The 26,249-nt window shown below is 44.3% G+C and overlaps 1 protein-coding gene across 4 annotated transcripts in view; it reads left to right on the forward strand.

The window, feature by feature from the left end:
- The window catches only part of LOC144605112 (neurotrophin-3-like), a 40,383-nt gene that overhangs the window by 4,238 nt on the left and 9,896 nt on the right, over positions 1-26,249 (forward strand). The window contains exon 1 of one of the 4 annotated variants that reach the window (XM_078420171.1): positions 2,581-2,639. The exons of 2 other annotated variants lie outside the window; for them this stretch is intronic. In XM_078420171.1, the coding sequence (XP_078276297.1) occupies positions 2,619-2,639 (21 nt within the window). In that variant the 5' untranslated portion in view covers positions 2,581-2,618. Of the gene's footprint in view, positions 1-2,580; positions 2,640-15,061; positions 15,124-26,249 lie in introns of those variants that run through there. One more of the 4 variants, XM_078420174.1, reaches the window with a different exon arrangement.

The following is a 26,249-nucleotide window of genomic DNA, read 5'->3' on the forward strand; positions in this document are numbered from 1 at the left end:
TTTATCCAAGTTTGGCTTTTCAGCCAGGGTTTTACTTTCAGTTTCCCAGTTCACTCTCCCCGTCCCTCCCAGCCTCGCCCCGTCGAGTTGGCCCATTTATAGGGGAGGTGCGAGAGGTCAGAAACATACGGAGAGCACAGAAGTGTGATCCGCTCCCCCGGGGGGTGTCTGCCCTGGGGGAACTCCAGTGAGAAGTCCCAGTCATTACCTGAAGTCGCTTGGTGGTCAGGGCAATTATCATTCCCTGTCGCTACTCGGTTTAGCAGAACCGTAGCAGAACCGAGTCACTGTTCAGGGCGGCCCCTCCTCGACCCCACATTCCCCTTTAACTCTGCCATGCCAGAATGTATCCAGAGGCAGCTCCTAGCCCGGGCTTTACCCGTCTCTCCGCCAAAGATACCAGAGGAGCAAGGTAGACCACTTGACTCTAAAAACCGTAGTAGGTCGTGGGTACATTTCAGCGACATTTTAGTAGGCAGATTCTGTGTGCCAGACTGGGCCGCGTTCACAACTCTCTGCGACTTCTTCGTATATAAAATGTTTGCAAACAGTTATTTTTGTTCAACTTCCTGGATAAGTTGATAGTTGACATTTATAACTATTTCTTGAAGAGTTGCTGCTTCGTGATCTTTAAACTTTGGATGTTACCGTGAATATTTACACTAGAGATCCACTCTGTATCAGGCCAATTGATCATATTTAATGAACTGTTCTTTGCTTTCTCTGTTAATTTTAATTTCACCACCACGAGCTGTATCTCTTTTTGCTCTATTTTTAAAAGTCATGGAAGCAGAGATTAGGCATTTGCAAACAATAGAACTCTACTGTATCCACAATATAATTGTAAAGACATTTAACTCTATACTTAGAGCCAAGAACATTTGAATTGGCGAATTGATTAGTTAAAAACCCTTGACAGACACTAAAATGACCAATGCTGCCTGACGTAGTACAGAAGCATGAATCCAATTCAAATAGACACAGTGTTGGAGTAAATCATCGGGACAGGCAGCATCTCTGGAGAAAAAGGATGGGTGATTGTTCAGGTTGGGACCCCTCTCTAGACAAGGGGGGGGGGGGGAGGTGAAGAGCTGGTATAAATCAGGACCTGATCTTTTCATTGGTTAGCTGATATGCGAAACAGTGCAACCCTGTATATCTCGCACACAAAATGATATAAATCTTACCATGAATGACAGAAATAAAAAGTGTTATCCTTGTTTATGAAGTTCATTTTTGAATGATGTAAAATTGAATGGGGTTGGTGCAATATACTGCTAACCCACAAATGTGCCATTATGAGACATTCACATTTGAAAAATCCATAAATCACAAAAAAAACAAGAAGGTGCCTATGTTATTTGACCAACTTATCAGTTGAATTTAAATATGACACGTTTACAGGTTGTAGGATAGTGGGTAAGGATTGTGTTAATGCATGCAACTCATTTTTCACAAAAGTGAAGGTGAGCACTATATTGCACCGATCCCCTCAATTATATGTTTAATTCAAAGCTAAACTATGTAACAGTGTACATTATTCTTATCTAAAGCTAGCACTTCTGTATCAGTGTAGGTATGTATGCTTAACATTGTGTTACACTATAGAATGAAAAGAATGAAAAAATATCTTGACATGTGTTCATAGTTATTTTATTTACAATATTAGGATTTCTGGAAATAAGTTTGATGTCACTGATTGTGAATGTGTATGGGTAGGGCCTAATGAAATGTATGTGAGAGAACAGTGATCATGATAGGGAGAACCATGTGCTGAGAAGTGTGTGCATGACATATGATATATAATATTATATATATATATATATATATATAGAGAGAGAGAGAGAGAGAGAGAGAGAGAGAGAGAGAGAGAGAGAGAGAGAGAGAGAGAGAGAGAGAGAGAGAGAGAGAGAGAGAGAAAAAGATTGCTAAACAAATAATTAGAGGAAATCACAAGAAAGAAACTATATATATATATATATATGCATATGCATAAACCGTAAAGGTGATTCGACCTTTATGGTTTATGTACATCATGTGAAAAATAAGGAGGAATAAAGCGTTGCTTTAAATCAAAGTTGCTTCTGATCCATGAGAAGGAACTTTGAGATCTATTTATTTCTATCTTGCCTCTTACACACAAACACACACACACTCATATGAGTGTGTGTGTAAGAGGCAATATATATATATATATATATATATAGTTAAATTTGTGCAATGTGTTTGAGCAATACAAGGGAAATTGCACAAAAGAGGGGGCTGGGGAGGAAGGATGGGAGGGAAATGGGCAGAAACTAAGAATTAATAAAATCAGAGAAATTAAGCAGGGGGAAAACTTTTAAAGATAAAAATAACAAAAAAATGTAAGTTGATAGATGAGATATTTTCTGCATTTTAATGGTATTATCACACGTACTGTTCCCCCACAACACCGATTACACTGCGAGAGGCATACCGAACGGCGGGGTTTGCTTACTAAAATGGCGTTGCGTACTGCACTTCAGTCTGCGCGATTTCGACGGAGTGGTCCATCTTGCTCCTCTAGTATCTTTGCTCTCCACTTCCCCGCGGGGAGAGCAGGCAGTCTGAGAAATGGCTGACAATATGGAGAGCAAATGGTCAAAGAACGAAAACAGGTAGTGACCCCAGAGACACCTCTCTCTCTCTCTCTCTCTCTCACACACACACTCGTGCACACAAACACATATACACACACTCGTGCACACGAACAGATGCACACATATACACACACCCACTTGTGCACACAAACACATGCACACACACACACAAGCACGCAAATACAAACATGCACATGCACACATTAACACACACATGCACGCACACAAACACATACACACACACAAACATGCACACACATACACACAATCACATGCACACACACGAACACATGCACACACAAACACATGCACACACACAAACACATAAGCACATGCACACACATACAAACACATGCACACACAAAAACACATGCACATACACACAAACACAGACACGCACATACACAGAAAAACATGCACACACACATACAAACACGTGCACACACACACAGATGCATATATACACAAGCACACACACTTGCAGATACACATACATGCACAGACACCCACACACATACCCACACACATGTACACATAGACTCACACATACACACACTCACACATACACGTGCATAAACGTACACACTCATAGGCACACACACTCGCACGCAACTTTGTTTTTGAAAGTGAACCAATGCAAATGTTCCTGAACCGCTCTTCTCTCCTCCCGCGCCGCCCACACCACATATAAATGTTAGACATTAAACAAAAGCCACGAATCGCAATCCTTTCTGTGAAGGTGCATTAAGAATGATAACAGCTGAAAAATCCAGAGAGTTCTTTGGGGTTGCAGAGTTGAGAGTAAGTCTCAGGATACGAAAGGCCATAAACATTCACTGAAAAATACAGTGATCGCATGGACAAGTTCAGAGATCGCAAGGGTGTGTGTCTAATCGCTGGTAGACGGGGATATGGCCACGTTGCTATCACGAGGACCCAAGCTTTGCACCACAGACTTGCAGACAGCACCGGGATCTCCGCCTCTTTCCTGATGGATCTCACAGGCACATGTCCAGATTTGGGACTGCCATCATCTCCCTGTATTATCAGTGTGAATCTTTATCATCAGAATGTTTCTAACGTCGTGCGTCGGGATGACGTGGGATGGGGTGGAGGCAGGGCCGTCTTAACACATGGGCCTGATGGGCACTTGCCCGGGGCCCCACGAGCATAGGGGCCCCATGCTGATCTGTGTATGTTAAGTGACTTGCAATAAATAAATACTACTTTAAAAATGTAGGTTCAATAAGTGCTTTTTTCGCAACATTTTCCATCCCTAAGTGCTTCTCACAGCGATCTGTAAGTGTTTTTCGCAACAATGTAGCACCCTAAGTCCATCGCTAAGTGCTTTTCGGTAAGTGCTTTTCGCCGGCACGACAGGGGGGGGGGGGGCTGGTAGGGAAAGGGGGGTGGGGGAGAATAACGGTAGTGGCCCCATTACACTGCTTTGCCCGAGGACCCATAATGCTGTAAAAACGGCCCTGGGTGGAGGTGCATCTCAATATTCACCTCTTGCTGAGCTCCGAGCTCCACCCTTTCCACGGACACAAACTCAAAGTGTAGAAACAAGGAACTGCAGATGCTGGTTTACCAAGGAAAGGCATAAAGTGCTGGAAGAACTCAGCAGGCCAGGCAGCATCTGTGGAGGAAATGGGCAAATGTATCTGGTCAGGATCCTTCTTCAGTGCCTCTAGCACTTCGTGCTCCAGATCCCAGCATCTGCATGTCCTTGTGTTGGCGCTGGTAACGTGTTGGTTACTCAAGTTTTAGACTACTTCCGTTTCGTTTGTCAGGTGCCGTAGTGTTGTAAACTCTCCCCATTAATTAGGTGGAAACTCGAACAGCTCCCCAAAGGTCTGCGCGCCCCACCCCTCTGCTCTCTTCAGCAAAAGGTGATTACATAGAAACATAGAAACATAGAAAATAGGTGCAGGAGTAGGCCATTCGGCCCTTCGAGCCTGCACCGCCATTCAATATGATCATGGCTGATCATCCAACTCAATATCCCGTACCTGCCGTCTCTCCATACCCCCTGATCCCTTTAGCCACAAGGGCCACATCTAACTCCCTCTTAAATGAACTGGCCTCAACTACCTTCTGTGGCAGAGAATTCCACAGATTCACCACTCTCTGTGTGAAAAAAAACGTTCTCATCTCGGTCCTAAAAGACTTCCCCCTTATCCTTAAACTGTGACCCCTTGTTCTGGACAAAAGGCACGCCGGGACTGGACCGTCCCACCAGCCCGGGTGAGAATGCGTCGCCATTGCTTGTAACGTAGAGCGTGAGTGTTTGTGCAGAGTGGGCGTCTGGTGAGGGGGTGGGCACAGGTGAGGGCGGAGGATGGGGCAGGTGAGGGGTGGACAGTAGGTGGGGTAGGCATTATGTGAGGAAGGGGCAGGTGAGAGGGTGGGTGCCTAGTGAGGGTTGGGCGATAGGTGAGGGGGGCAGTTAAGGGGTGGGGAGGGGGTGGGTGGCAGGTGAGGGGGTAGGCACGTGAGGATTGAGCGCCAGGTGAGACCAAATGAGGGGGTGGGCAGGTGAGGGGATGGGAGCCTGGTGAGGGGTGGGCACCAGGTGAGAGGGTGGACAAAGGTGAGAGAGTGGACAAAGGTGAGGGGTGGGCACCAGGTGAGAGGGTGGACAAAGGTGTGGGGTGGGCACCAAATGAGGGTGGGCACAAGGTGAGGGGGTGAGTGCAATGTGAGAGGGTGGGTGCCAGGTGAGAGGGTGAGTGCAATGTGAGGGTGGGTGCCAGGTGAGAGGGTGGGTGCCAGGTGAGGGGGTGAGTGCAATGTGAGGGTGGGTGCCAGGTGAGGGGGTGGGTACCAGGTGAGAGGGTGGGTGCCAGGTGAGGGGGTCGGTGCCAGGTGAGAGGGTAGATGCCAAGTGAAAGTTGGGTACCAGATGAGAGAGTAGGCACAGGTTAGTGGGTGGACACAGGTGAGGGGATGCTGAGCTCCAGAGGATTCCCTCAAGGAAAGTTGGTGAAGATTATTACACTGGAAATGAGCGACATCTTTCATGCTTCGGGCCTGCCACAAGAATAGGCAATAATTTGTTTGACAGGATGTCATTTGCTAGGCACTTACGTGTACTTAACCGCTGAGGAACCAAAGGCAACATGGTTCCCTGGAACTATTCAGCAACTCCCTATTTACCTATTGCTTCTTTCTCACGTCATTTGCATAGTGCTAAAGTTGCCACCCCACCTAGCATTTCCTCTCTGCGTTACCTCCCATCATTTTACTCAGTCTCTCACAACATGCTACCACCACGAAAATGCAAGGAACACACACAAATCGCCACAAAGTGAGGTAAAATCTGAAGGAAAGTTAACTTTTCAATACAAACACCTCTCGGCTGCCTATTTATCGCTTGCTCTGTTTATCAAGTAGGTTGTGCAAAGATCTATATCATGTCTTGAGTTTATATTTCATAAACTTCAAGGATTGCATGATTGAGTTGGTTTTGTTCACGGACATTTGTTTGAAATCCAACCACATTTGCTACCCGGACTGATGAGATTAATCATGTTTTCTTGTGAACCTCACACCTTTAGTGTATGTCAATATCAACAGTCCAGTTGCAGCTACACCCATAGAGTGTGTTCTACACCGCGAACATTGCTTTATAATGTGACTGTTGTTCAGTAACTGCAAGAGGGTGCATAGAAGATATACTAGAACTTCACAGAATACACCAAAAAAAAGTGAGTGAAAGATTTCTCTCTGTGGAGAGTTTAAAGGCACTGGGATTGTAGTGCTAAAAGCTGTTTAAGTCAAAGTTAGATTTCCAATATTGATGGAGTTAACTGAGGCCAATTGAAACTAGTGTGAAGCTTGATTAGTTAGGCAACTTGTTGGGAACATGGGGAAGTAAACAAACTTAGTGGTGACTTTTAGAAGTAAATTTGATTTATACTTGAAAGGGAAATAATTATCAAGGCTACGAAGAGAGACCAAAGTCTGAGACTTTGAATATCTTTTTCAAAGAGCCAGGACAAGCAGACAAGAATCTTCCTCTGTGTTTAGTGTTGTTTCTGTAGGTTTAGGGAGCTAGCAATATTGGCCTCATAGCATCAGAGACCCGGGTTCAATCCTGACCTCGGGTGATGTCTCTACAACGTTTGCACATTCTCCCTGTGGCACTTTGGTTTCTTCCCACATCCCAAAGAAGTGCGTATTTGTAGGTTAATTGGTCCTCTGTAAATTGCCCCTAGTATGTGAGGAATGGTTGAGAAAGCAGGATAAAATGGAACTGGTCTGAATGCCTGATCAGTGGTCAGCGTGGTTTCGGTGGGCCAAAGGGCCGGTTTCCATGCTGTATCTTTCAATATAGATCAAGTTATGGCTAATGCGCTTTACTGATCGCTGGTGCGTTTTCCCATTAGCATCAGTGTGCATCCGAACCATAAACTTAGTCCGTGCTGATGTAAAGGTACATCACATGATCATGGGTGCCACGGTTCATATGTGGGACATTAAACCCATCAGTTGCATGTAAAATACAATCACAAAGGCAATGAATAGCCAGCAGGTCAGGCAGCATCAGAGGGGAAAGAAGTGAGCTAGTCAGGGCAGCACAGTAGTGCAGCAGTAGAGTTGGTGCCTTACAACACCAGAGACGTGGGTTCGACCCTGACCTCGGGTGCTGTCTGTACCGCAGTATTTTCTCTCTGTGACCATGTGGGTGCTCATGTTTCCTCCCACACTCTAAAGACATGCAGGTTTGTTCGGTAAAATTGTACATTGTTCCTAGGGTGTAGGATAATGCTAGCGTGTATGGGGGTGATTGCTGGCTGGTGTGGACACGATGGGCCGAAGGGCCTGTTTCAGCGCTGTACCTCTGAAATCTAGCGTTATATTTGATTGACTGCGCGGAACAAAAATATCTTAGCTTTTTTCTTAAATGGTTTAAAAATATCTCCATGCACTTCCTCATTTAATTTGCATGCAATTCAGTTTTGTTTCAGGCCAATGACTTTCATTGGAAAGATGTATATCTGGAATTGCATGCTTGCAATTTTCAGATCATGAAGTTGAAGTTTGGAACGGGAGCAGCCACAGGGTACAAAAGGGACAGTTCAAACCACTTAGCTGCTACAGATTAGAGTTTTCCTGCTGTCCTGACCAATATAGCAGTAATCAGGCAACTGAACCATCTTACCAATAACTAGAGGCAATCCCGAAATACTACCTACATTGGAGACCCTTGGACTATCTCTGATTGGACCACAGGCTTTATGTTGCACTAAACATTATTCACATTATTCCCTTTATCACGTATCTGTGATACGATTGTGTTTGATTGTAATCATGTCATGTCTTTTCGCTAACTGGTTAGTATGCAACAAAGCCTTCATTGCCAATCGAGATTAGCTGAAAATACAGGAACTGCAGATGCTAGGATCTTGAACAAAACACAAAGTGCTGGAGGAATTCGATGGGTCAGGAAGCATCCGTGGAGGGAAGGGACAGACGGCATTTCGGGTGAGGGCCCTTCTTCAGGCTGGGTTAGCTGGGTTCAGCCTAGATTAGCTAGCTGTTGATAAGGATTTGCCATTTATAGATCTCCTACCGCAGTTATCTATTGAAAAACAGTGAATACACTCCCAGTGCAATAGGATGAAAATAAGCTCAATATATGCGGGAACTCTCGACCAAAAATAGAAAATGCTGGAAGCAGTCAGCAGTTCTGGCAAATATTGGGGCGGGGAAAAACACAATTAATATCGCAGATCAATGTCGTCTCATCAGAAATGTTCCGAAATAGCTGGATGCCTGCCTGGCATGTTAACCCTTGTCAGCTTGTTGCTGCCTAACCTGCTGAGTATTTCCAGGTATTCTCTGCAGCATTTTGCAAGGTGTTGATAGGGCTGACAATGTGTTTCTTTAACATACACAACCTCGTTGAAAGAGCAGCGCAATGTAGGATACCTTGAGGCGTAGCTGGAGGTAGGACGAGGTCTGATGAAACCGTGGTGGCACAACGTGAAGTATCAGCTGTGGATTGCTCTGAGTAGTATTGCTCTGGGCTAGGTCAAGCAATAAAATCACACATGTCTCCTATGTACCCCATAGTTCCGCGTTTGCTCCCCCTCCCCCTCCCCCAAGTTGCAACAGGGGCTAGGACCCCTAGTCCTCACCTTTCATCCCATCAGTCGTCGCATACAGCAAGTCAACCTCCGATATTTTCATCGCCTTCAACAGGATCCCACAACTTGCAGTAACATATGAAGGTCATGTAACAATGCAGAAGGTCATGTTTAACTAATCTTCTTGAATTTTTTGAAGAGGTTACCAGGGAAATTGATAAGGGCAAGGCTGTGGATGTTGTCTATATGGACTTCAGTAAGGCATTTGACAAGGTTCCACATGGAAGGTTGATTAAGAAGGTTAAATCGTTGGGTATTAATAGTGAGGTTGCAAGATGGATTCAACAATGGCTGAATGGGAGATACCAGAGGGTAACGGTTGACAATTGTATGTCAGGTTGGAGGCCAGTGTCTAGTGGAGTGCCCCAAGGATCTGTGTTGGGTCCACTGTTGTTTGTCATTTACATTAATGATCTGGATGATGGTGTGGCAAATTGGATTAGTAAATATGCAGATGGTACTAAGATAGGTGGAGTAGTTGATAGTGAGGTAGATTTTCAAAGTCTACAGAGAGACTTGGGCCTTTTGGAAGGGTGGGCTGAAAGATGGCAGATGGAATTTAATGCTGATAAGTGTGAGGTGCTGCATTTTGGTAGGACAAATCAAAATAGGACGTACAGGGTAAATGGTAGGGAATTGAGGAATGCAGTGGAACAGAGGGATCTGGGAATAACTGTGCATTGTTCCCTGAAGGTGGAATCTCATGTGGATAGGGTGGTGAAGAAGGCGTTTGGTATGCTTGCCTTTATAAATCAGAGCATCGAGTATAGAAGTTGGGATGTAATGTTGAAATTGTACAGGGCATTGGTGAGGCCGAATCTGGAGTATGGTGTGCAGTTCTGGTCGCCAAATTATAGGAAGGATGTCGACAAAATGGAGAGGGTACAGAGGAGATTTACTAGAATGTTGCCTGGGTTTCAGCACTTAGGCTACAGAGAGAGGTTGAACAGGTTGGGTCTTTATTCTTTGGAGCGTAGAAGGTTGAGGGGGGACTTGATAGAGGTTTTTAAAATTTTGAGAGGGACGGACAGAGTTGACGTGGGTAGGCTTTTCCCTTTGAGAGTGGGGAAGATTCCAACAAGGGGACATAGCTTCAGAATTGAGGGACAAAGGTTTAGGGGTAACATGAGGGGGAACTTCTTTACTCAGAGGGTTGTGGCTGTATGGAATGGGCTTCCGGTGGAAGTGGTGGAGGCTGGCTCGATTTTATTATTTAAAAGTAAATTGGATAGGTATATGGATAGGAGGGGATTGGAGGGTTATGGTCTGAGTGCAGGTAGATGAGACTAGGTCAGGGAGAATGGTCGGCGTGGACTGGTAGTGCCGGACAGGCCTGTTTCCATGCTGTAGTTGTTATATGTTATATGTTATATGTTATAAACGTGCTTGTGCATGAGCAACGTGTGGAGACTTGCAACTCCCGCAGGATGCAGTTATGCAGCTCCTGCAGTTGGTTCACATGCAGTTGGAAGTTAACATTACCGGAGATATCAGTAAGATCAGACAACGTATTGCATACCACTGTGAAATGAAAAGTCACCCCTGCATTAATGGCCCCTAAGGTGGGGCAGTGATTTTGCACTTCTCTTCACGAGCCAGTTCAAGGTGATAGTATTTTAGAATGAGAAACAATGAAAGGTTTCACCATAACCTTTCTGTGGGCCTTATGATTCACTTGGGCAGTTCATCTTTGATACGTTCTACTTAGTATCATTCTCAAAAGCACGCATTGAGTGGGAGACCAGAACAGGACACGTCTGGACACAAGATCGCCATTTTAACTCTCTGTGTGGCGATACCGAGTGCCTTGTCGAAGTCCAGTTCGAATTGTCGAAGTCCAGCATGGCTTCCGACAATAATCGACGCTGAATGCGGTCATCACCAATCCCACACACCAAACGATCACGTAACATTTCATTGAGATTCGAACCATAAGCACAATGTTCAGCGAGGTGATGTAACTCGGCCACATAATCAGCGACTGACTCACCCGGTTGACGATGACGAGAGTTGAATTTGTAACGCTGGACGATGACCGACGGTTTCGGGACCGTGTGATTCGTGACTGTTGACACAATCTCAGAATATTCCACTTGCCCAGGTTTTGGTGGAGCAAGTAAACTCAAGATGAGTCTGTACGTTGGTCCTCCACACACGGAAAGCAAGATAGCCCTCTTCTTTCCCGCATCTGTAATGTCGTTGGCTAGGAAGTAATGTTCAATGCGCTCGGTGTACTGCACCCAGTCGCCATAGAAACATAGAAACATAGAAAATAGTTGCAGGAGGAGGCCATTCGGCCCTTCGAGCCTGCACCACCATTCAATATGATCATGGCTGATCATCCAGCTCAGTAACCTGTACCTGCCTTCTCTCCATATCCCCTGATCCCTTTAGCCACAAGGGCCACATCTAACTCCCGCAATGTGCAACATCAAATTCCCCTATTGAGCCATAAATAGCCATGGTAGCCACAACAGCAAGTCCCCAGGCGAAACTTCAAAACAAGTTTATCCTCGTCGCCAATTAATGATACGTTCTACTTAATATAATTCTCAAAAGCACACATTGAGTGGGAGACCAAAACAGGACACGTCTGGACACGAGATCACAATTTTCATCATCAGGCCTTTTCTGTGTATTTTCGCAATGCGCAGGCAAAGCTTTACCATATTGTTGCATGTATACATCACACTCAGCTTTACCATATTGTTGCATGTATACATCACAATCTTCTCTGCGGCAGACCTGTCAATGTGCCTGGAACAACATCACCAGTACCTGCCATGGTGTTGTAGTCATATAATCTTAGTTTAGTTAAGTTTAGTTTAGTTTAGTCTGAATAAGGGTCTCGACCCGAAACGTCACCCATTCCTTCTCTCCAGAGATGCTGCCTGTCCCGCTGAGTTACTTCAGCATTTTGTGTCTATCTTTAGCTTAGTTTAGTTTGGTTTATTGTCATGTGTACAGAGGTACAGTGAAAAGCAGTTATGTTGCATGCTATCCAGTCAGCAAAATGACTCTACATGATTACAATCAAGCCACCTACAGTGCTCAGGGTACAAATACAGGATAAAGGGAATAACGTTTAGTGCAACATAAAGTCCCATAAAGTCAAATCAATGATAGTCCAAGGGAGGTAGATGGTAGGTCAGGACCGCTCGCTGGTTGATGGTGGGATGGTTTAGTTGCTTGATAACAGGTGGGGGGAAAAACTGTTCCTGAATCTGGAGGTGTGCGTTTTTACACTTCTGTAGTTCTTCCCTGATGCAAGAGGGGAGAAGTGGGAGTGACCAGGGAGAGACTGGTCCTTGATTATGCTTGTGGCCTTGCTGAGACCGCGTGAAGTGTGGTTGGAGTCAATGGAAGGGAAGTTGATTTGTATATCATTCTGGGCTACGTCCATAAATCTCTGCAATTTCCTGTGGCCTTGGATGGAGCTGTTCCCAAACCATACTGTGATGCATCCCGATAGAAGGCCTTCTATACTGCATCCCCTTAATGCAGAGATCCTACCACATGGCCCTGGGAAGTTGAGTCTATCTCATATCATATCATATATATACAGCCGGAAACAGGCCTTTTCGGCCCACCAAGTCCGCGCCGCCCAGCGATCCCCGCACACCAACACTATCCTACACCCACTAGGGACAATTTTTACATTTACCCAGCCAATTAACCTACATACCTGGTGGTCTTTGGAGTGTGGGAGGAAACCGAAGATCTCGGAGAAAACCCACGCAGGTCACGGGGAGAACGTACAAACTCCTTACAGTGCAGCACCCGTAGTCAGGATCGAACCTGAGTCTCCGGCGCTGCATTCGCTGTAAAGCAGCAACTCTACCGCTGCGCTACCGTGCCGCTATCTGTCGCACTTCCTGCTGCATCAGGGGCTCCTCTCAGATTACGAGCCAATGAAGCAGGCAGCATCAATGGTACAGTAGCCCTGCTTGATTATGCTGCTGGCCTTGCCGAGGCAACATGAAGTTTAGGTGGAGTCAATGGAAGGGAGGATGGTTTGCTCAGCCCGTCGACCCGTCCTGGTCCAAATAAAGAGCCATTGGATAGAATGTACTAAACATTCTTGACCAAACTGTGGCTGGTTGCAATGTATAAGTTAACTTGCTCCTGACTCTTGTGTTTCCGCATCGCATTGTGGAGACGTGGAGTGATTGGAAGGTGAAGTGGCAGCACCCCTGACCTCCTGTTTGTGAGCTGGACTCAGCGGTTCCAGGGCAGAGTACGGGAGCCCTGCGCTGAGCGGCCATGCGTATTTTGCATTGATCTTCTCAGCTCCCTGTCATGGCTGGCAACTACAGTGCGACCCCATTCATTCGAAGCCCACCTTGACTGCAAAGATAAACAGCTTGGTTTTATTTTAGTTTAGTTTAGTTTTTTAATTTGAAGAATCGGCATGCAAACAGGCCCCTCGGCCCACCAAGTCCACGCCGACCACTGATCACACCTTCACGCTAGTTCTATGTTATCCCCCTTTCGCATCCACTCCCTACGCACTAGGGGCAACTTACAGACGGCCAACTAACCTACAAACCCGCACGTCTTTGGGATGTGGGAGAAAACAGGAGCACCCTGAGGAAACCAAACAGTCACAGGGAGAATGTGCAAACTCCACACAGACAGCATCTGAGGTCAGGATCGATCCCGGGTCTCTGGTGCTGTGAGGCAGCAGCTCTACCAGCTGCGCCTCTGTGCTGCCATAATCTAATGACATTTCTAATTCATTAATTAGTTTCTAATATCTAAATATTATTTTTATGTACTTGTTACTTTTGCAATTAGTTTATATGTTGCATCTGAAATATTCAAAAATAGTGCGAAGGTTTTTCCATCAGCTTGGTGAGTCTAGACACAGACTTGCATCCACCACCTTGCACTTCATCAGTGGTCAGAGTAGTAAGTAATGGGGTGACTGGGTAACAGCATGGCCGTTCTGTAAGAGAGATGGGTTAAATTAATCAGGGTTCAGCCATCTCACACTGATGCACTTGGAAGCTCTCGTTCCATAACTTCTCAGTGAAGGGAAATATGTCCTTGCTGTTCACCAAAGCAGTGTCTGATAATTGTAAGGCATCTCAATTAAATAGCCTCCTCTGTTGTAAAAAAAAAACAGCCCAAACCTCACCAATCTTTCCTCCCTTGGCAAATATCCAGCCCTGACAAGATCGTCGGAATCCTCCTCTGTCCCCTCCCTGGTGCTATCTCAATGAGCTGCCGGGTTTGTCTAACTTCTTGCTTTGATTGCCACCCCTAACCTTAACCCTGTCTGGTTTGCATTCCATTTACAACTTTTCTGCCCAACCTCACCTGCCCTTGGATATTAACATCAACATCAACAACTAGATTAACTTCTTAAGCATTATCAAACTCATTATTAATTTTAGTGTTATCTCGATATTTAATAACCTTGCCTCTTACATTTTACATTGTATCAAAGATGCGTACAGTCAAAAGCAGAAGTCATCTTGTCATACACCTTGCTACCAGCTTTCTGGTCACAAAACTTTGCAAGTTATGGATTCATATTGTCACCTTTCCTTGAATCCCATGCCTTTTTCCTTTTCTTTTCACCCAAAACCTTGCTAAAATCCGCTTAGGCAAACTTAGCCACTTCTGTGCATCTGTATGGTGAAAGTTACATTCCAAAGGTGGCCTCAGAAAAAATATATATATAAATATAGATATTTCTCTCGGTCTGCACAGTGGCACAGCTGTCAGAGCCGCTGCCTCATAGCGCCAGAGACCCGGCTTCAATCCTGACCTCAGCAGCTGTCTATGTGGAGTTTGCATGTTCTTCTTCTGACCATGAGGCTTTCCTCCGGGTGCTCCGGTTTCCTCCCACATCACAAAGATTTGGGGTTTGCAGGTTAATTGGCCCTCTGTAAATTGCCCCCCCGTGTGTAGGAATTGGATGATAAAGTGGGATAACATAGAACTAGTGTGAACGGGTGATGGCTGATCGGTGTGGACTTGGGGTCCAAAGGGTATGTTTCCATGCTGTGTCTAAACTAAACAAAACATTATGTAACTGTGGGAATCATGGCATGTAGAACAGCAGAACAATCACTCACCCCTCTGCCCCTTGTATGCAGCTAATGTTCTCTGTTGCGATTCACTACGGTACTCTAAGTGGCTGATTGAATAACAAGGATGTTGGATGATACGTAGCTCTGGTTGAAGCTGGATCTCTGGTCCCCTCCCAATCCATCTTCCTCTTGTTCCTGAACAGGATCTGCATGCATTTGGAAGGACAAGGACAGATTAGGGACCAGTCGGCATGGATTTATGCTTCGGAAATCTTGTCGCACAAATTTGATCGACTTTTTGAAAAGGTAAACAAGAAGATTGATGAGGGCAGTGTGCTAGATACACTGCTTATTTGACAAATATGGTGCTCTCTCTCAATTTCACTGTGTTTGGTATCGTGGCCTGTGATCAATCTCCCAGTTACGTGGCCTGTACGTAGGACAGGTGAGGTTTCATGTAGAGTGTGCTGCCTTCAGGATCATATTAGATGTAGCTTTTTTCCATCGAGAACTGTACAGATTAAAAGAGAGGAGATGCAGAAATAGTAGATGTACCTTATTTTATTTGGGGAGAAGGTTCTTCACTCTGAAGAAGGATCCCAACCTGAAATTTCATTACCGACATAGAAACAAAGAACTGCAGGCCCTGGTTAACACACAGAAAGACACAATGTGCTTGAGTAACCCAGCAGGTCAGGCAGCATCTCTGCAGAACATGTCATGGGTCTGAAGGAGGATCCTGACCCAAAACATCACCTATCCATGATCCCCAGAGATGCTGCCTGATCCACTGAGTTACTCCAGCACTTTGTGTCTTTCTTTTATTGAGAGAGTAGAGAGGGCAATGTCAACGACTGTGTTTTTACAGGTCTCGGAGATTGGAACGTGCAGTGTCTTGCCAGGTGACATTCAGCGAAGTCAGTGAATAGTTTCAGCCAAGTTTGTATTTTGCTACGGGCGGTGAACATTCTTTCCAGCTGCTGCTTCTCTTGTCTTGGTTTTGTACTCTGCTGTAATCCTTTGCAAATGTCCTCATTACTGTCTCCGAACAAAGCACGAGAGAGCAGTCGTCTCAAACCCTTTCAGGTAATGCCGAACGGGAGAGGACCAAAGCACAACAATAACTCCAATCTCCGCAGTGTTTGAGTGTTGAGGAATCAAGGCAAGGGAACGTACTCATTGCGAAAGTCATCACAAAAATGTCAGGGAGTAGAGAGACTAAAGAGATTTGTTACAAGATGGCACTGTTTGTTCCTCTCTCCAGATGTCACAAAGTGCCTTGAACCTTCTCCTAATGAGGAGTAACTTCCATAAAGAAAGACCATGGCAGCTAATTTGCAATGATGTCTGGTTTACCACATGCCGGCTGCCATTGTTAATCTCGGTCTGCTGGTGTGAAAGTGATAAAAGAATAAATATTGGCCTGACAACTCCCCTACTGTGATTTGAATTAGTGCCACGTGATCTGTCCGAGACAGGAGATAAAGAGTTGCTTCAGTGGCTTGTCCCGAAGAGCATCTCTCTCCCACAACACCACAACTTTGCTCTGGTCTGCAGAGTGGGGCTGGCTCTCTGAATCTTCTGACTGTGCCCCACAACAAACAGAGGCAGGCAGACAATCACAAAGAGAAGATGCTCACCTCATGACTGAACAGTGAGAACTTGATGTCGAGAATGCCTCACTCGTGGGGGGAGTCCCTCAGAGAACGGGGAGTAATTGATCACAATCACTACTGATCTAGTTTGGACCTTTTGAAAGAGAGGTAGATGATGTAAAAAAGTCACATGCTGAGAAAAGTACTAACTATCTATTGCCTCATTCAGAAAGGGCTTGACAGCAGTGACATTCACATCTAAATCCCCCCCAAAGTTTGACAGACTTGTGTTCAAATTGACTGGCAATTATATAGAATACAGAACATAGGACAGTGCAGCTTGGAAACAGGCCCTTCAATCTATAATGTCTATGCTGAACATGATGACGTTAAACTAATCTCCCCTGCCTGCATATGGTCCATATCCCCCCATTCCCTGAAAATCCACATGCCTATCTAAAAGCCTCGTAAACACCACTATATCTTATCTGAGTCATCACCACCCTTGGCAGCATGTTCCAGGCACCACCACTCTCTGTGTAAAAAAAGAACTTGCCATGGACCAAGATCCTCCCTTATTATAAGCAGCAAAATCACCCACCCAGTACAAAATAGACTTAAATTTTTTTAATTTGTTTTTAAATTACTCAACTATTAATAGTTTTCTTGTACAGTTGTGCAAGATGTTGGTGAGACCACGCTTGGAGTATTGTGTTCAGTTTTGGTCATCCTGCTGCAGGAAGGATGTTGTTAAGTGGAAAGTGTGCAGAGAAGATGTACGAGGATGTTGCCAGGTCTCGAGGGGGCTGGCTGACTTTATTCCTGGGAGTACTGGAGGCTGAGGGGTAATCTTATCGAGGTGTACAAAACCATGAGGGGGATTAATTGAGCGGATGCACAGTTTTTTAATCCAGAATAGTGTAATCAAGAACCAGAGAACAAACGTTTAAGGCGAGAGGGGTTAGAAACCTGAAGGGCAACATTTTCACACAGAGGGCAGGGCCGTTTTTACAGCATTATGGGCCCCCGGGCAAAGCAGTGTACTGGGGCCCCTACCGTTACTCTCCCCCACCCCCCTTTCCCTACCAGCCCCCCCCTGTCGTGCCGGCGAAAAGCACTTACCGAAAAGCACTTAGCGATGGACTTAGGGTGCTACATTGTTGCGAAAAGCACTTACAGATCGCTGTGAGAAACACTTAGGGACCGAAAATGTTGCAAAAAAAGCACTTATTGAACCTACATTTTTAAAGTAGTATTTATTTATTGCAAGTCACTTGACATACACAGATCAGCATGGGGCCCCTATGCTCGTGGGCCCCCGGGCAAGTGCCCATCAGGCCCATGCGTTAAGACGGCCCTGACAGAGGGTGGTGGTTAAATGTCCTAACAACTCTCGAACATGCCTTTTGTTTTTTTAGCGATTGCCCTAACCTATGCCCTTTAATGGTTTTTGAACTAACCTTCCTCCTTTACCTTATTGAAGATGGAAGTCAGTTTTATGTTGACCTATTTGACGCCTAGAGAAAGAACTTCATTTTTCTACTCTCCAATCACATGTAAAAACCTCATGTTCTTGCTTTTATTCTTTCCATTCCAAATGCAAGGTGCTCAAAAGTGAACACTCTGAGTGATAATCTGATATTGACGTACACTGACGTTAATGTTGCTTGTTGCTATTTATTAACTTTAGACACGTCATTGAACCAAACGATGTAAACCTGTTTGTTCAGACTGCATAGTCGAACGATTAGTTTCACAAAAAGGCCTGGATAGAGTGAATGTGGAGAGGATGTTTCCACTGGTGACAGAGTCTAGGACCAGAGGTCATAGCCTCAGAATAAAAGGGCATGCCTTTAGAAAGTAGATGAGGAAGAATTTATTTAGTTAGAGGGTGGTGAATCTGTGGAATTCATTGCTGTGGAGGCCATCATTGGGTACTTTTAAGGCAGAGATTGACAGATTGTTGATTAGCAAGCGTGTCCGGGGTTATGGGGAGAAGGGAGGAGAGGTTGAGAGGAAAAGATAGAACAGCCATGATTGAATGGCAGTGTAGACCTGATGGACCGAATGGCCGAATTCTGCAAGTATAACTTATGAACGTGAACTTATTAACGTATGAACAAAAATGCCATGTCAGTTTCCCTCATCTTCAAAATTGGTTGAATGGTGTGAAGTTGCTGTATCCTTGAGCTGGATTTGAACCAGGGTGGGTTATGACTTACGTCTCAACCTTCACATGTTCAGCTCTGTGATATATGTTATGTCATACGGCCATAAGGAATCGCAGTAGAATGAAGCCATTCAGCCCATCAAGTCTACTCCGCCATTCAATCATGGCTGATCTATCTCTCCCTCCTAAACCCATTCTTCTGCCTTCTCTCCCCATAACCTCTGACACCCGTACTAATCAAGAATCTATCTGTCTCTGCCTTAAAAACATCCACCGACTTGGCCTCCACAGACTTCTGTGGCAATGAATTCCAAAGATTCATCACCCTCTGACTAAAGAAATTTCTCCTCATCTCCTTCCTAAAAGACCGTCCTCTAATTCTGAGGCTATGACCTCTAGTCCTAGACTCTCCCACCAATACAGCACATTCTCTGTTAGTGAACAATAATTAGTGTAAAATATACATATTTTATATACATATCATGCATAAATATACATACGAGTGTAAAATATTACTGTAAAATAAGTTCTTTTATTTTACTTCTTATTGGGAAATTGCAAAATTCTAAAACTGTACATTTTGAAAGGAAATGTTTTCTTGCCCTTTCCGATTTTCTCTTTGCTTTAATCTCACCTTGTAAAATACGCTATTTATTCGCTTCTTTTTAGTCTTTGGGCCATTATTTTAACAAGCTAATTGGTTAAGGAGAAACACATTTGCGTAGTTTATTCATTGCCATCCCAAATGCACTCACTTCACAATGATCACCTTGCACTTTCAGCGGTAAAAGAAACCCACAAATTAATGACCAGCAGAGATACGGGGCACTGCAGATGCTGGAATCTTGCGTAGAACACAAAGTGCCGGAGGAACTCCACGGGTCAGGCAGCACTTGTGGAGGGCATTGATTGACCTCCATAGATGCACTCTGTCCTGCCGAGTTACTCCAGCACTTTGAGTTCTACCCAAGTGACAAATGTTATCAGAGGTCCCGACACAATAGCGCTGTATTCAGGATCATATTACATGCAGCTTTAACCCGATGTGGGTCTGCACTTTAACCCCTGTCTAATCACTGATATGTCCTGGTTTAGCATTAATTCTTTGCTTCCATAATGTGCTATTGGGGTTTCTACAAACTTACCTTTCCATTTTCAGTCCGTCTGAATTCTTAAGCAACTCCTTTATACTCATTTTCCCATATAGAGTTTACCTTCCTGCTAAATTCATTATCTTACATTTTTAACACTAAAATTTAGACTTTACTATAGAGATACATTGCGGAATTCAGACCCTTCGGCCCAGCAAGTCCGGGCCAACCTGTGATCACCCTGTACACCAGCACTATCCTACACACTACATACCTGCATGAGGTTAGAATGTGGGAGGAGACTAGCGCACCCAGAGAAAACCCATGCGGTCACATTGAGAACGTACAAACTCTGTAAATAAAGCACCCAAGGTCAGGATTGAACCTGGGTTTCTGGCACTGTGCACCTTCTGTGTAATCTTCTCATCTACCTACCTCCTTATGAGATAGCTCGTTGTCTTCTCCATAAATGACCTCTTGTTTTTATTCATTTTTATTCATTCCACTTGCAAAATTGTTGGCATTGTACCTGATACCTGAACACATCCATAAAACATCTGCTAGAATTCTCCGTACTGACCTGTACTTATTGCCCACCACTTAATGCCTCATTCCTTGTACTTCATATCAACACGTCCCCATTAATGCAGCACAGAGTTTATTTTGTGAAGATTCGTATGAACATCCGCTTTATTTCTAATGCTAAAAATATTTTTATATTTCAGAAATCTATTATGCATTGCACACCCTTTAGGTATGCATGCTGGCATTCTCACTGTCACAGGTCTTGGCAACGTCTCACCTGTACCATTATCCTGACTGATATTAGCTCTTTATTTTGTGGTACTGTTGCCCACACCCTAAACTGAGGAAGCAGCCACACTGGAAGTAGTGTGAACACATGGAGGGCAGGTTTCTCTCTTTGAAGGAGATTAGACCCCAAAGGGGTCTATAACCTGTTCACTGCCCAGTTTTTTTTTTCACCATTGGCCATGACCTGAGTATACTCGGGAGTGGCACTGAACAGGTTAATGACAATCCAATCTGATCTTGAGTATTGTTACTGAGACCAATTGTTTTTATAATGCCTGTTTTATTTTAAACTACGTATTTTTATAGGATTCAAACTAATATCTCATAGTCATAGAGTCCTACAGCAGGGAAACAGGCCCTTCGGTCTAACCTGTCCATATTAACCAAGATATCTCCCTAAACCTTTCCTATCCATGTACTTGTCAAAATGTCTTTTAAGTGTTGTTATAGTTTCTGCCACAACTGCCTCTTCTGGCAGCTCGTAACATGTACACACCACCCTCTGTTTGACATAGTTGCCCCACAAGTTCCTATTAAATCTTTCCCCTCTCACCTTAAATCAATGTCCTCTGATTCTGATTCTCCTACCCTGGATAAAAGACTGTGCATCTACCCTATCTATTCCCCTCGTGGTCTTATACACCTCTACAGGTACACCTCTCATCCTCCTGCACTCCAAGGAATAAAGTCCTCCCCTGCCCAACCTCTCCCCATAGTTCAGGCCCTCGAGTCCAGAGGGTACAGCCACAGAATAAAAGGACACGCCTTTAGAATGGAGATGAGGGTGGTGAATCTGTGGAATTCATTGCCACTGATGGCCAATTCTTTGCGTATTTTTAAAACAGTGATTGATAGGTCCTTGATTAGTATGAGTGTCAAAGGTTATGGGGAAGAAGGCAGAAGAATGGGGTTGAGAGGGAAAGATAGATCAGCCATGATTGAATAGAGGGAGCAGACTCGAGGGGGCGAATGGTCTAATTCTGCTCCTATTTCTTATGAACCAATGAATCCTCGCAACATCCTTTGAAATCTCTAGGTTAATAGCCCAGAATTCTTGTTACCTAACCTCACCCCAATCCAACCCAACCACGCTCGACTGTTAAGTCTTTATCACTGACCTCCCCTTAAGCACAGTTGTTCCTTTCATCACATTGTTACACTTCGTCACGGTATCTCATATCCAGCCTCCTCATCTGTGTCAATGCATTCCCTCAGTTCACACTGATGTTTCTTGTTTCAATAATTCATTTTTATTCTTTGTTTTAATTCTGATTCTGCTTGTAACTTATTAATTCCACCTCCTAAATTCTTTGCCACAAACTGAAGGAACATATTTATTAAGTATCTCAATCATCGCTTCATGATCCATAACTTGAGATCCTTTTCCATCTTGCATTAAACACCTTCTTCAATTAATCTTTTACCTTTAGGTGGAATTAAAATTCTTTACCATTCTGATTATGTGTCATTTTTCACCCCTCTAATATTATCTAAATTCCGCTTGTTTTGCTCTATTTTCAGTCATTCCTTTTTCTCAATGTTAGTTTTCACTTCAATATCTCAGCTCCTCCAAGAGTTTTGCTGCATTGCAGTTTTGATGTGCGGGACCCAGGACAATCGATGACCAAATTACCCTTTAGAGTGACTCCCATTATTTGTGTCCAGTGCAATTTTTGCTCCAAATAATGATGTTCTCATTGCATTTAGCCTTTCTTCAACCTCCGTCTCACTTCTTTATCAATTTTTGAATCCTGTCTAACTATATAAATCTTATTAACACTGCCTCCCACCATTTTACTGCCTGCTTCCCCTCATGCCCATGAATGTAACCCAGAATTATTGCCGACTTTGTTGGACTATATGCAAATCTGGAATCTAATCCAGTGACTGCTCCCTCTTGTGCTTCCTTTATCCTCTCAGTCATGTCCGGTCGGATGATTAACATCACTTGTTACCTTGGACCAGAATTGCAAACAGCTGTTGGTAAAAAAGTGCATCATATTCAAATGAAACATCTGGAAATGCTTAGTTTCTCAGAGTCCAACTGGGGGCTTCTGTGGGCTGTTGGGCTGCAGGTTAGATGTATGCAGTTTGTCCTAGACCTGTGGTTAAACGCATACTGGCTGGCACGGCAAGTGGTGGTACAAGGTATATATTTGTATATATGTCCTGTATATACATGTACTATGTGTAGGTCCTAGACCTGAGGTTAAATGCACACCAGCGGGTGCTATATACATGTGTGTGTGTGCGCGCGTGTGTATGTGTATATATATATATATATATATATATACACAAACCTATACATACATACATATAGTGTACAGTTAATGTATATATACACACACACAGCCCTAGAACTAGACCTGTGGTTAAACAAACAAGGATATATATAGGATATATATATATATATATATATGTGTGTGTGTGTGTGTGTGTGGGTGTCTATGTGTGTGTGTATGTATGTGTGTGAGCACTGTGATATACATACTTGACTGTGATATACCTAGCCACCTTAAAGCATGGTGATGTACATGTACATGGAGACACAAGAAATTGCAGATGTTGGGATCTGGAATGAAAACACAAAGCGATGGAACAACTCATTGGGTTAGGCAACATCTGTGGAGGGGATGGACAGACGATGTTTCAGATCAGGAACCTTCTTCAGACTAAGTCCAGTCAGTCTGCTAAAGGGTTCCATCCCAAAACACCACTAATGCATTCCTTCCACCGATGCTGCCTGACCCACTGAGCTCCTCCAGCACATTCTATATCATTGTGATGTACACAGACATCTTAAAACACTGTCAGGAAATGAATGGTGAGATATGTACTCACCAGGCCCTGATGTGTGTAAGTACCGACTTTCAATATGACTAGAGCAGTCATATATCGCATAACAATGTCCTTTGGCCCAACTTTTCCATTCCAACCAAAATGCCCCATCTAAGCTTATAGTATTATCCCTCTAAACCTTTTCTATCCATGAACCCGTCCAGGTGTTTTCAAATGCTGTTCTCATACTTTTACTCAACTACCTCCTCTAGCAGCTCATTCCGTATATCCACCACCCTCTGTCTGACAAAGCTGCCCCTCAAGTACCTCTTAAATCTTCCCCTCTCACCTCCCAAACCTAATGTCTTGGATCAAAACTTAAGACAAATATTTTCTCAATGAGAGCATGGCAATAAATGGGAGTGAACCTGGAACTGAATTTTAATGTTAATGCTTAACAATAAACTGGCCTAACTCAGGTATAATGTGTTCACTGTGGTAACAGGACGCTGCCTGGAATAAAGGGCATTAGCTACAAGGAGAGGTTAGACAAACATGGATTGTTTTCAATGGAACATTAGAGGTTGAAGGGAGACTTGATAGAGGTATATAACATTATGAGAGGCATAGATAGGGTAGACAGTCAGAACCGTCAAAATGTTTGTTCCAACACTTACATAATTCTTCCTTGTGTAAGGTGATCTCATGCTGAATGTTCTGACTGCCACAACCAGTTGTGAATCGCTGAGAAAAAAAGACACAATGTGCTGGAGTACAGGTGTTTGGAATTATGGGGAGAAAACAGGAGAATGGGGTTGAGAGAGAAGGATTGATCAGTCAAGATTGAATGGCGGAGTGGATGATGGGCCGTGGCCTAATTCTATCCGCATAACTTATGAACTCAGCGGGCCAGGCAGCATCGCTGGAGCCCATCAGTCCACCACACCATGCGGCCATCAAGCTGCCATCTATATTAGTCTCATAATGCAAGGAACCATCGTGTCTCAACACCTTTGAAGCCTTTCAAAAGTAAAACACCGCTGATACGCAAGGTGGCACATTGGAGCAAATTCAGTGATTCAGAAACAAGGAACAGCAGATGCTGGTTTACAAAAGCAATTACAAAGTGCTGGAGTAACTCAGCAGGCCAGGCAGCATCTCTGGAGAACATTTTCAGATGACGTTTCGGAAGGGTCCCGACTGGAAACATCACCTAACCATATACTCCAGCGATGCTGCCTGGCCCGCTGAGTTCATAAGTTATACGGATAGAATTAGGCCACTCGGCCCATCGTCCACTCCGCCATTCAATCTTGACTGATCAATCCTTCTCTCTCAACCCCATTCTCCTGTTTTCTCCCCATAATTCCAAACACCTGTATTCCAGAATGTTGGTGATCAGGAGAGTGAAGGTGGGTGCTTGGTGGCGGCCAGACAGGAGTGGCTAAGGAATTGGGTGCTGGGGTGTTCGTAGATGGTAGAAACTTTATCAGAAAGATGATCGTGAACCCAGAACTCGTCAGACGATTGGGGTAATCAGAGGTTTTTGTTTTGAGTTGATTGAAAGATCTTTGATCTTGAGCATTAAGTGCGCTTTGATCTGTGCTTAATAGTGACTTAGAATCATATAGCGTGCAAACAGGCCCCTCGGCCCAACATGCCCACTCCGACCAACATGTCCCAGCTACACTAGTCCCGCCTGCCTGCATGTGGCCCATATCCCTTTAAACCTATCCTACTCATGTACCTGTCCAAATGTTTCTTAAACATCGCAATAGAACCTGCCTCAACTACCTCATCTGGCAGCTCATTCCATACACTCACCACCCTTTGTGTAAAAAAGTTATCATTCAGGTTCCTATTTAATCTTTCCCCCTCACCTGAAAAACCTGTCCTCTGGTTCTCGTTTCCTTTACTCTGGGCAAGAGACTGTGCGTTTATCCGATCTATTTTTCTCTTAATTTTGCAATGTGTGGTTTGATATTATTTTAACATTAAAATAAATAATGAATGCAAATCAAAGGAGATCCAGAGCTGAATGCTTTTGTTCAGAAGGAGCTTATGTATTTGCAGCAAATTGCTCCTTGTGCAAACGTTCTTATAGACCCGGGTATTTTCATATTTTCATATTTCAGATACAGCGCGGAAACAGGCCTTTTCGGCCCACTAAGTCCGCACCGCCCAGTGATCCCCGCACACTAACACTATCCTACACACACTAGGGACAATTTTTTTTACATTTACCCAGTCAATTAACCTACATACCTGTACGTCTTTGGAGTATATCTTTAATAATTATTTTGCATAGTTCAGGGTTTTTATTCAGTGGCTTATGAAGTTAATACAAAACTAAACATTTGCACTTTGCAATGTGCCTATGGATTGTTTAAAAGATACAGCATGGAAACAGGCCCTTCGGCCCACCGAGTCCACGCCGATCATTGATCAGCCATTCACTCTAGTTCCATGTTATCATTCTACTAGTTCTATGCATCACTTCGGGATACAGTCCCTTGTGTAAAATACCAGTGCACGTGTGACTCTGATGCAAGTGTTTGTCAGTAACTGCTTGTGGCTGTTCCAGCAGGGATGTTACGAAATACCCGGGTTAGAGTCACGGAGAGATACAGCATGGAAACAGGCCCTTTGGCCCAACGGGTCTGTATTGTTTTCAAACTCACATTTACACTAATCCCACTCCACTCCATCTTATTCCCCCCACATTCCCATCAGCTCCCGCCACTCATCTGCACACATAAGGGGCGATTTACTGTGGCCAATTAGCCTACCAAGCCACAACTTTGAGGGATGTGGGAGGAAACCAGAGCACTGGGATTAACCGGAGGTGACCATTGGGAACAGTATGGGAGGTCAGGACAAAACATAGTTGGCTGGACATGAGAGGCAACAGGTCTGCTCACTGTTAGCTGCCTTACTGTGCCGAGGAACTACTTTACCTCAAAAGATTGTAACAGTTGTGGAAAT

This window comes from Rhinoraja longicauda, chromosome 23 (genome assembly GCF_053455715.1).
Source record: "Rhinoraja longicauda isolate Sanriku21f chromosome 23, sRhiLon1.1, whole genome shotgun sequence".
Taxonomy (NCBI): Eukaryota; Metazoa; Chordata; class Chondrichthyes; order Rajiformes; family Arhynchobatidae; genus Rhinoraja; species Rhinoraja longicauda.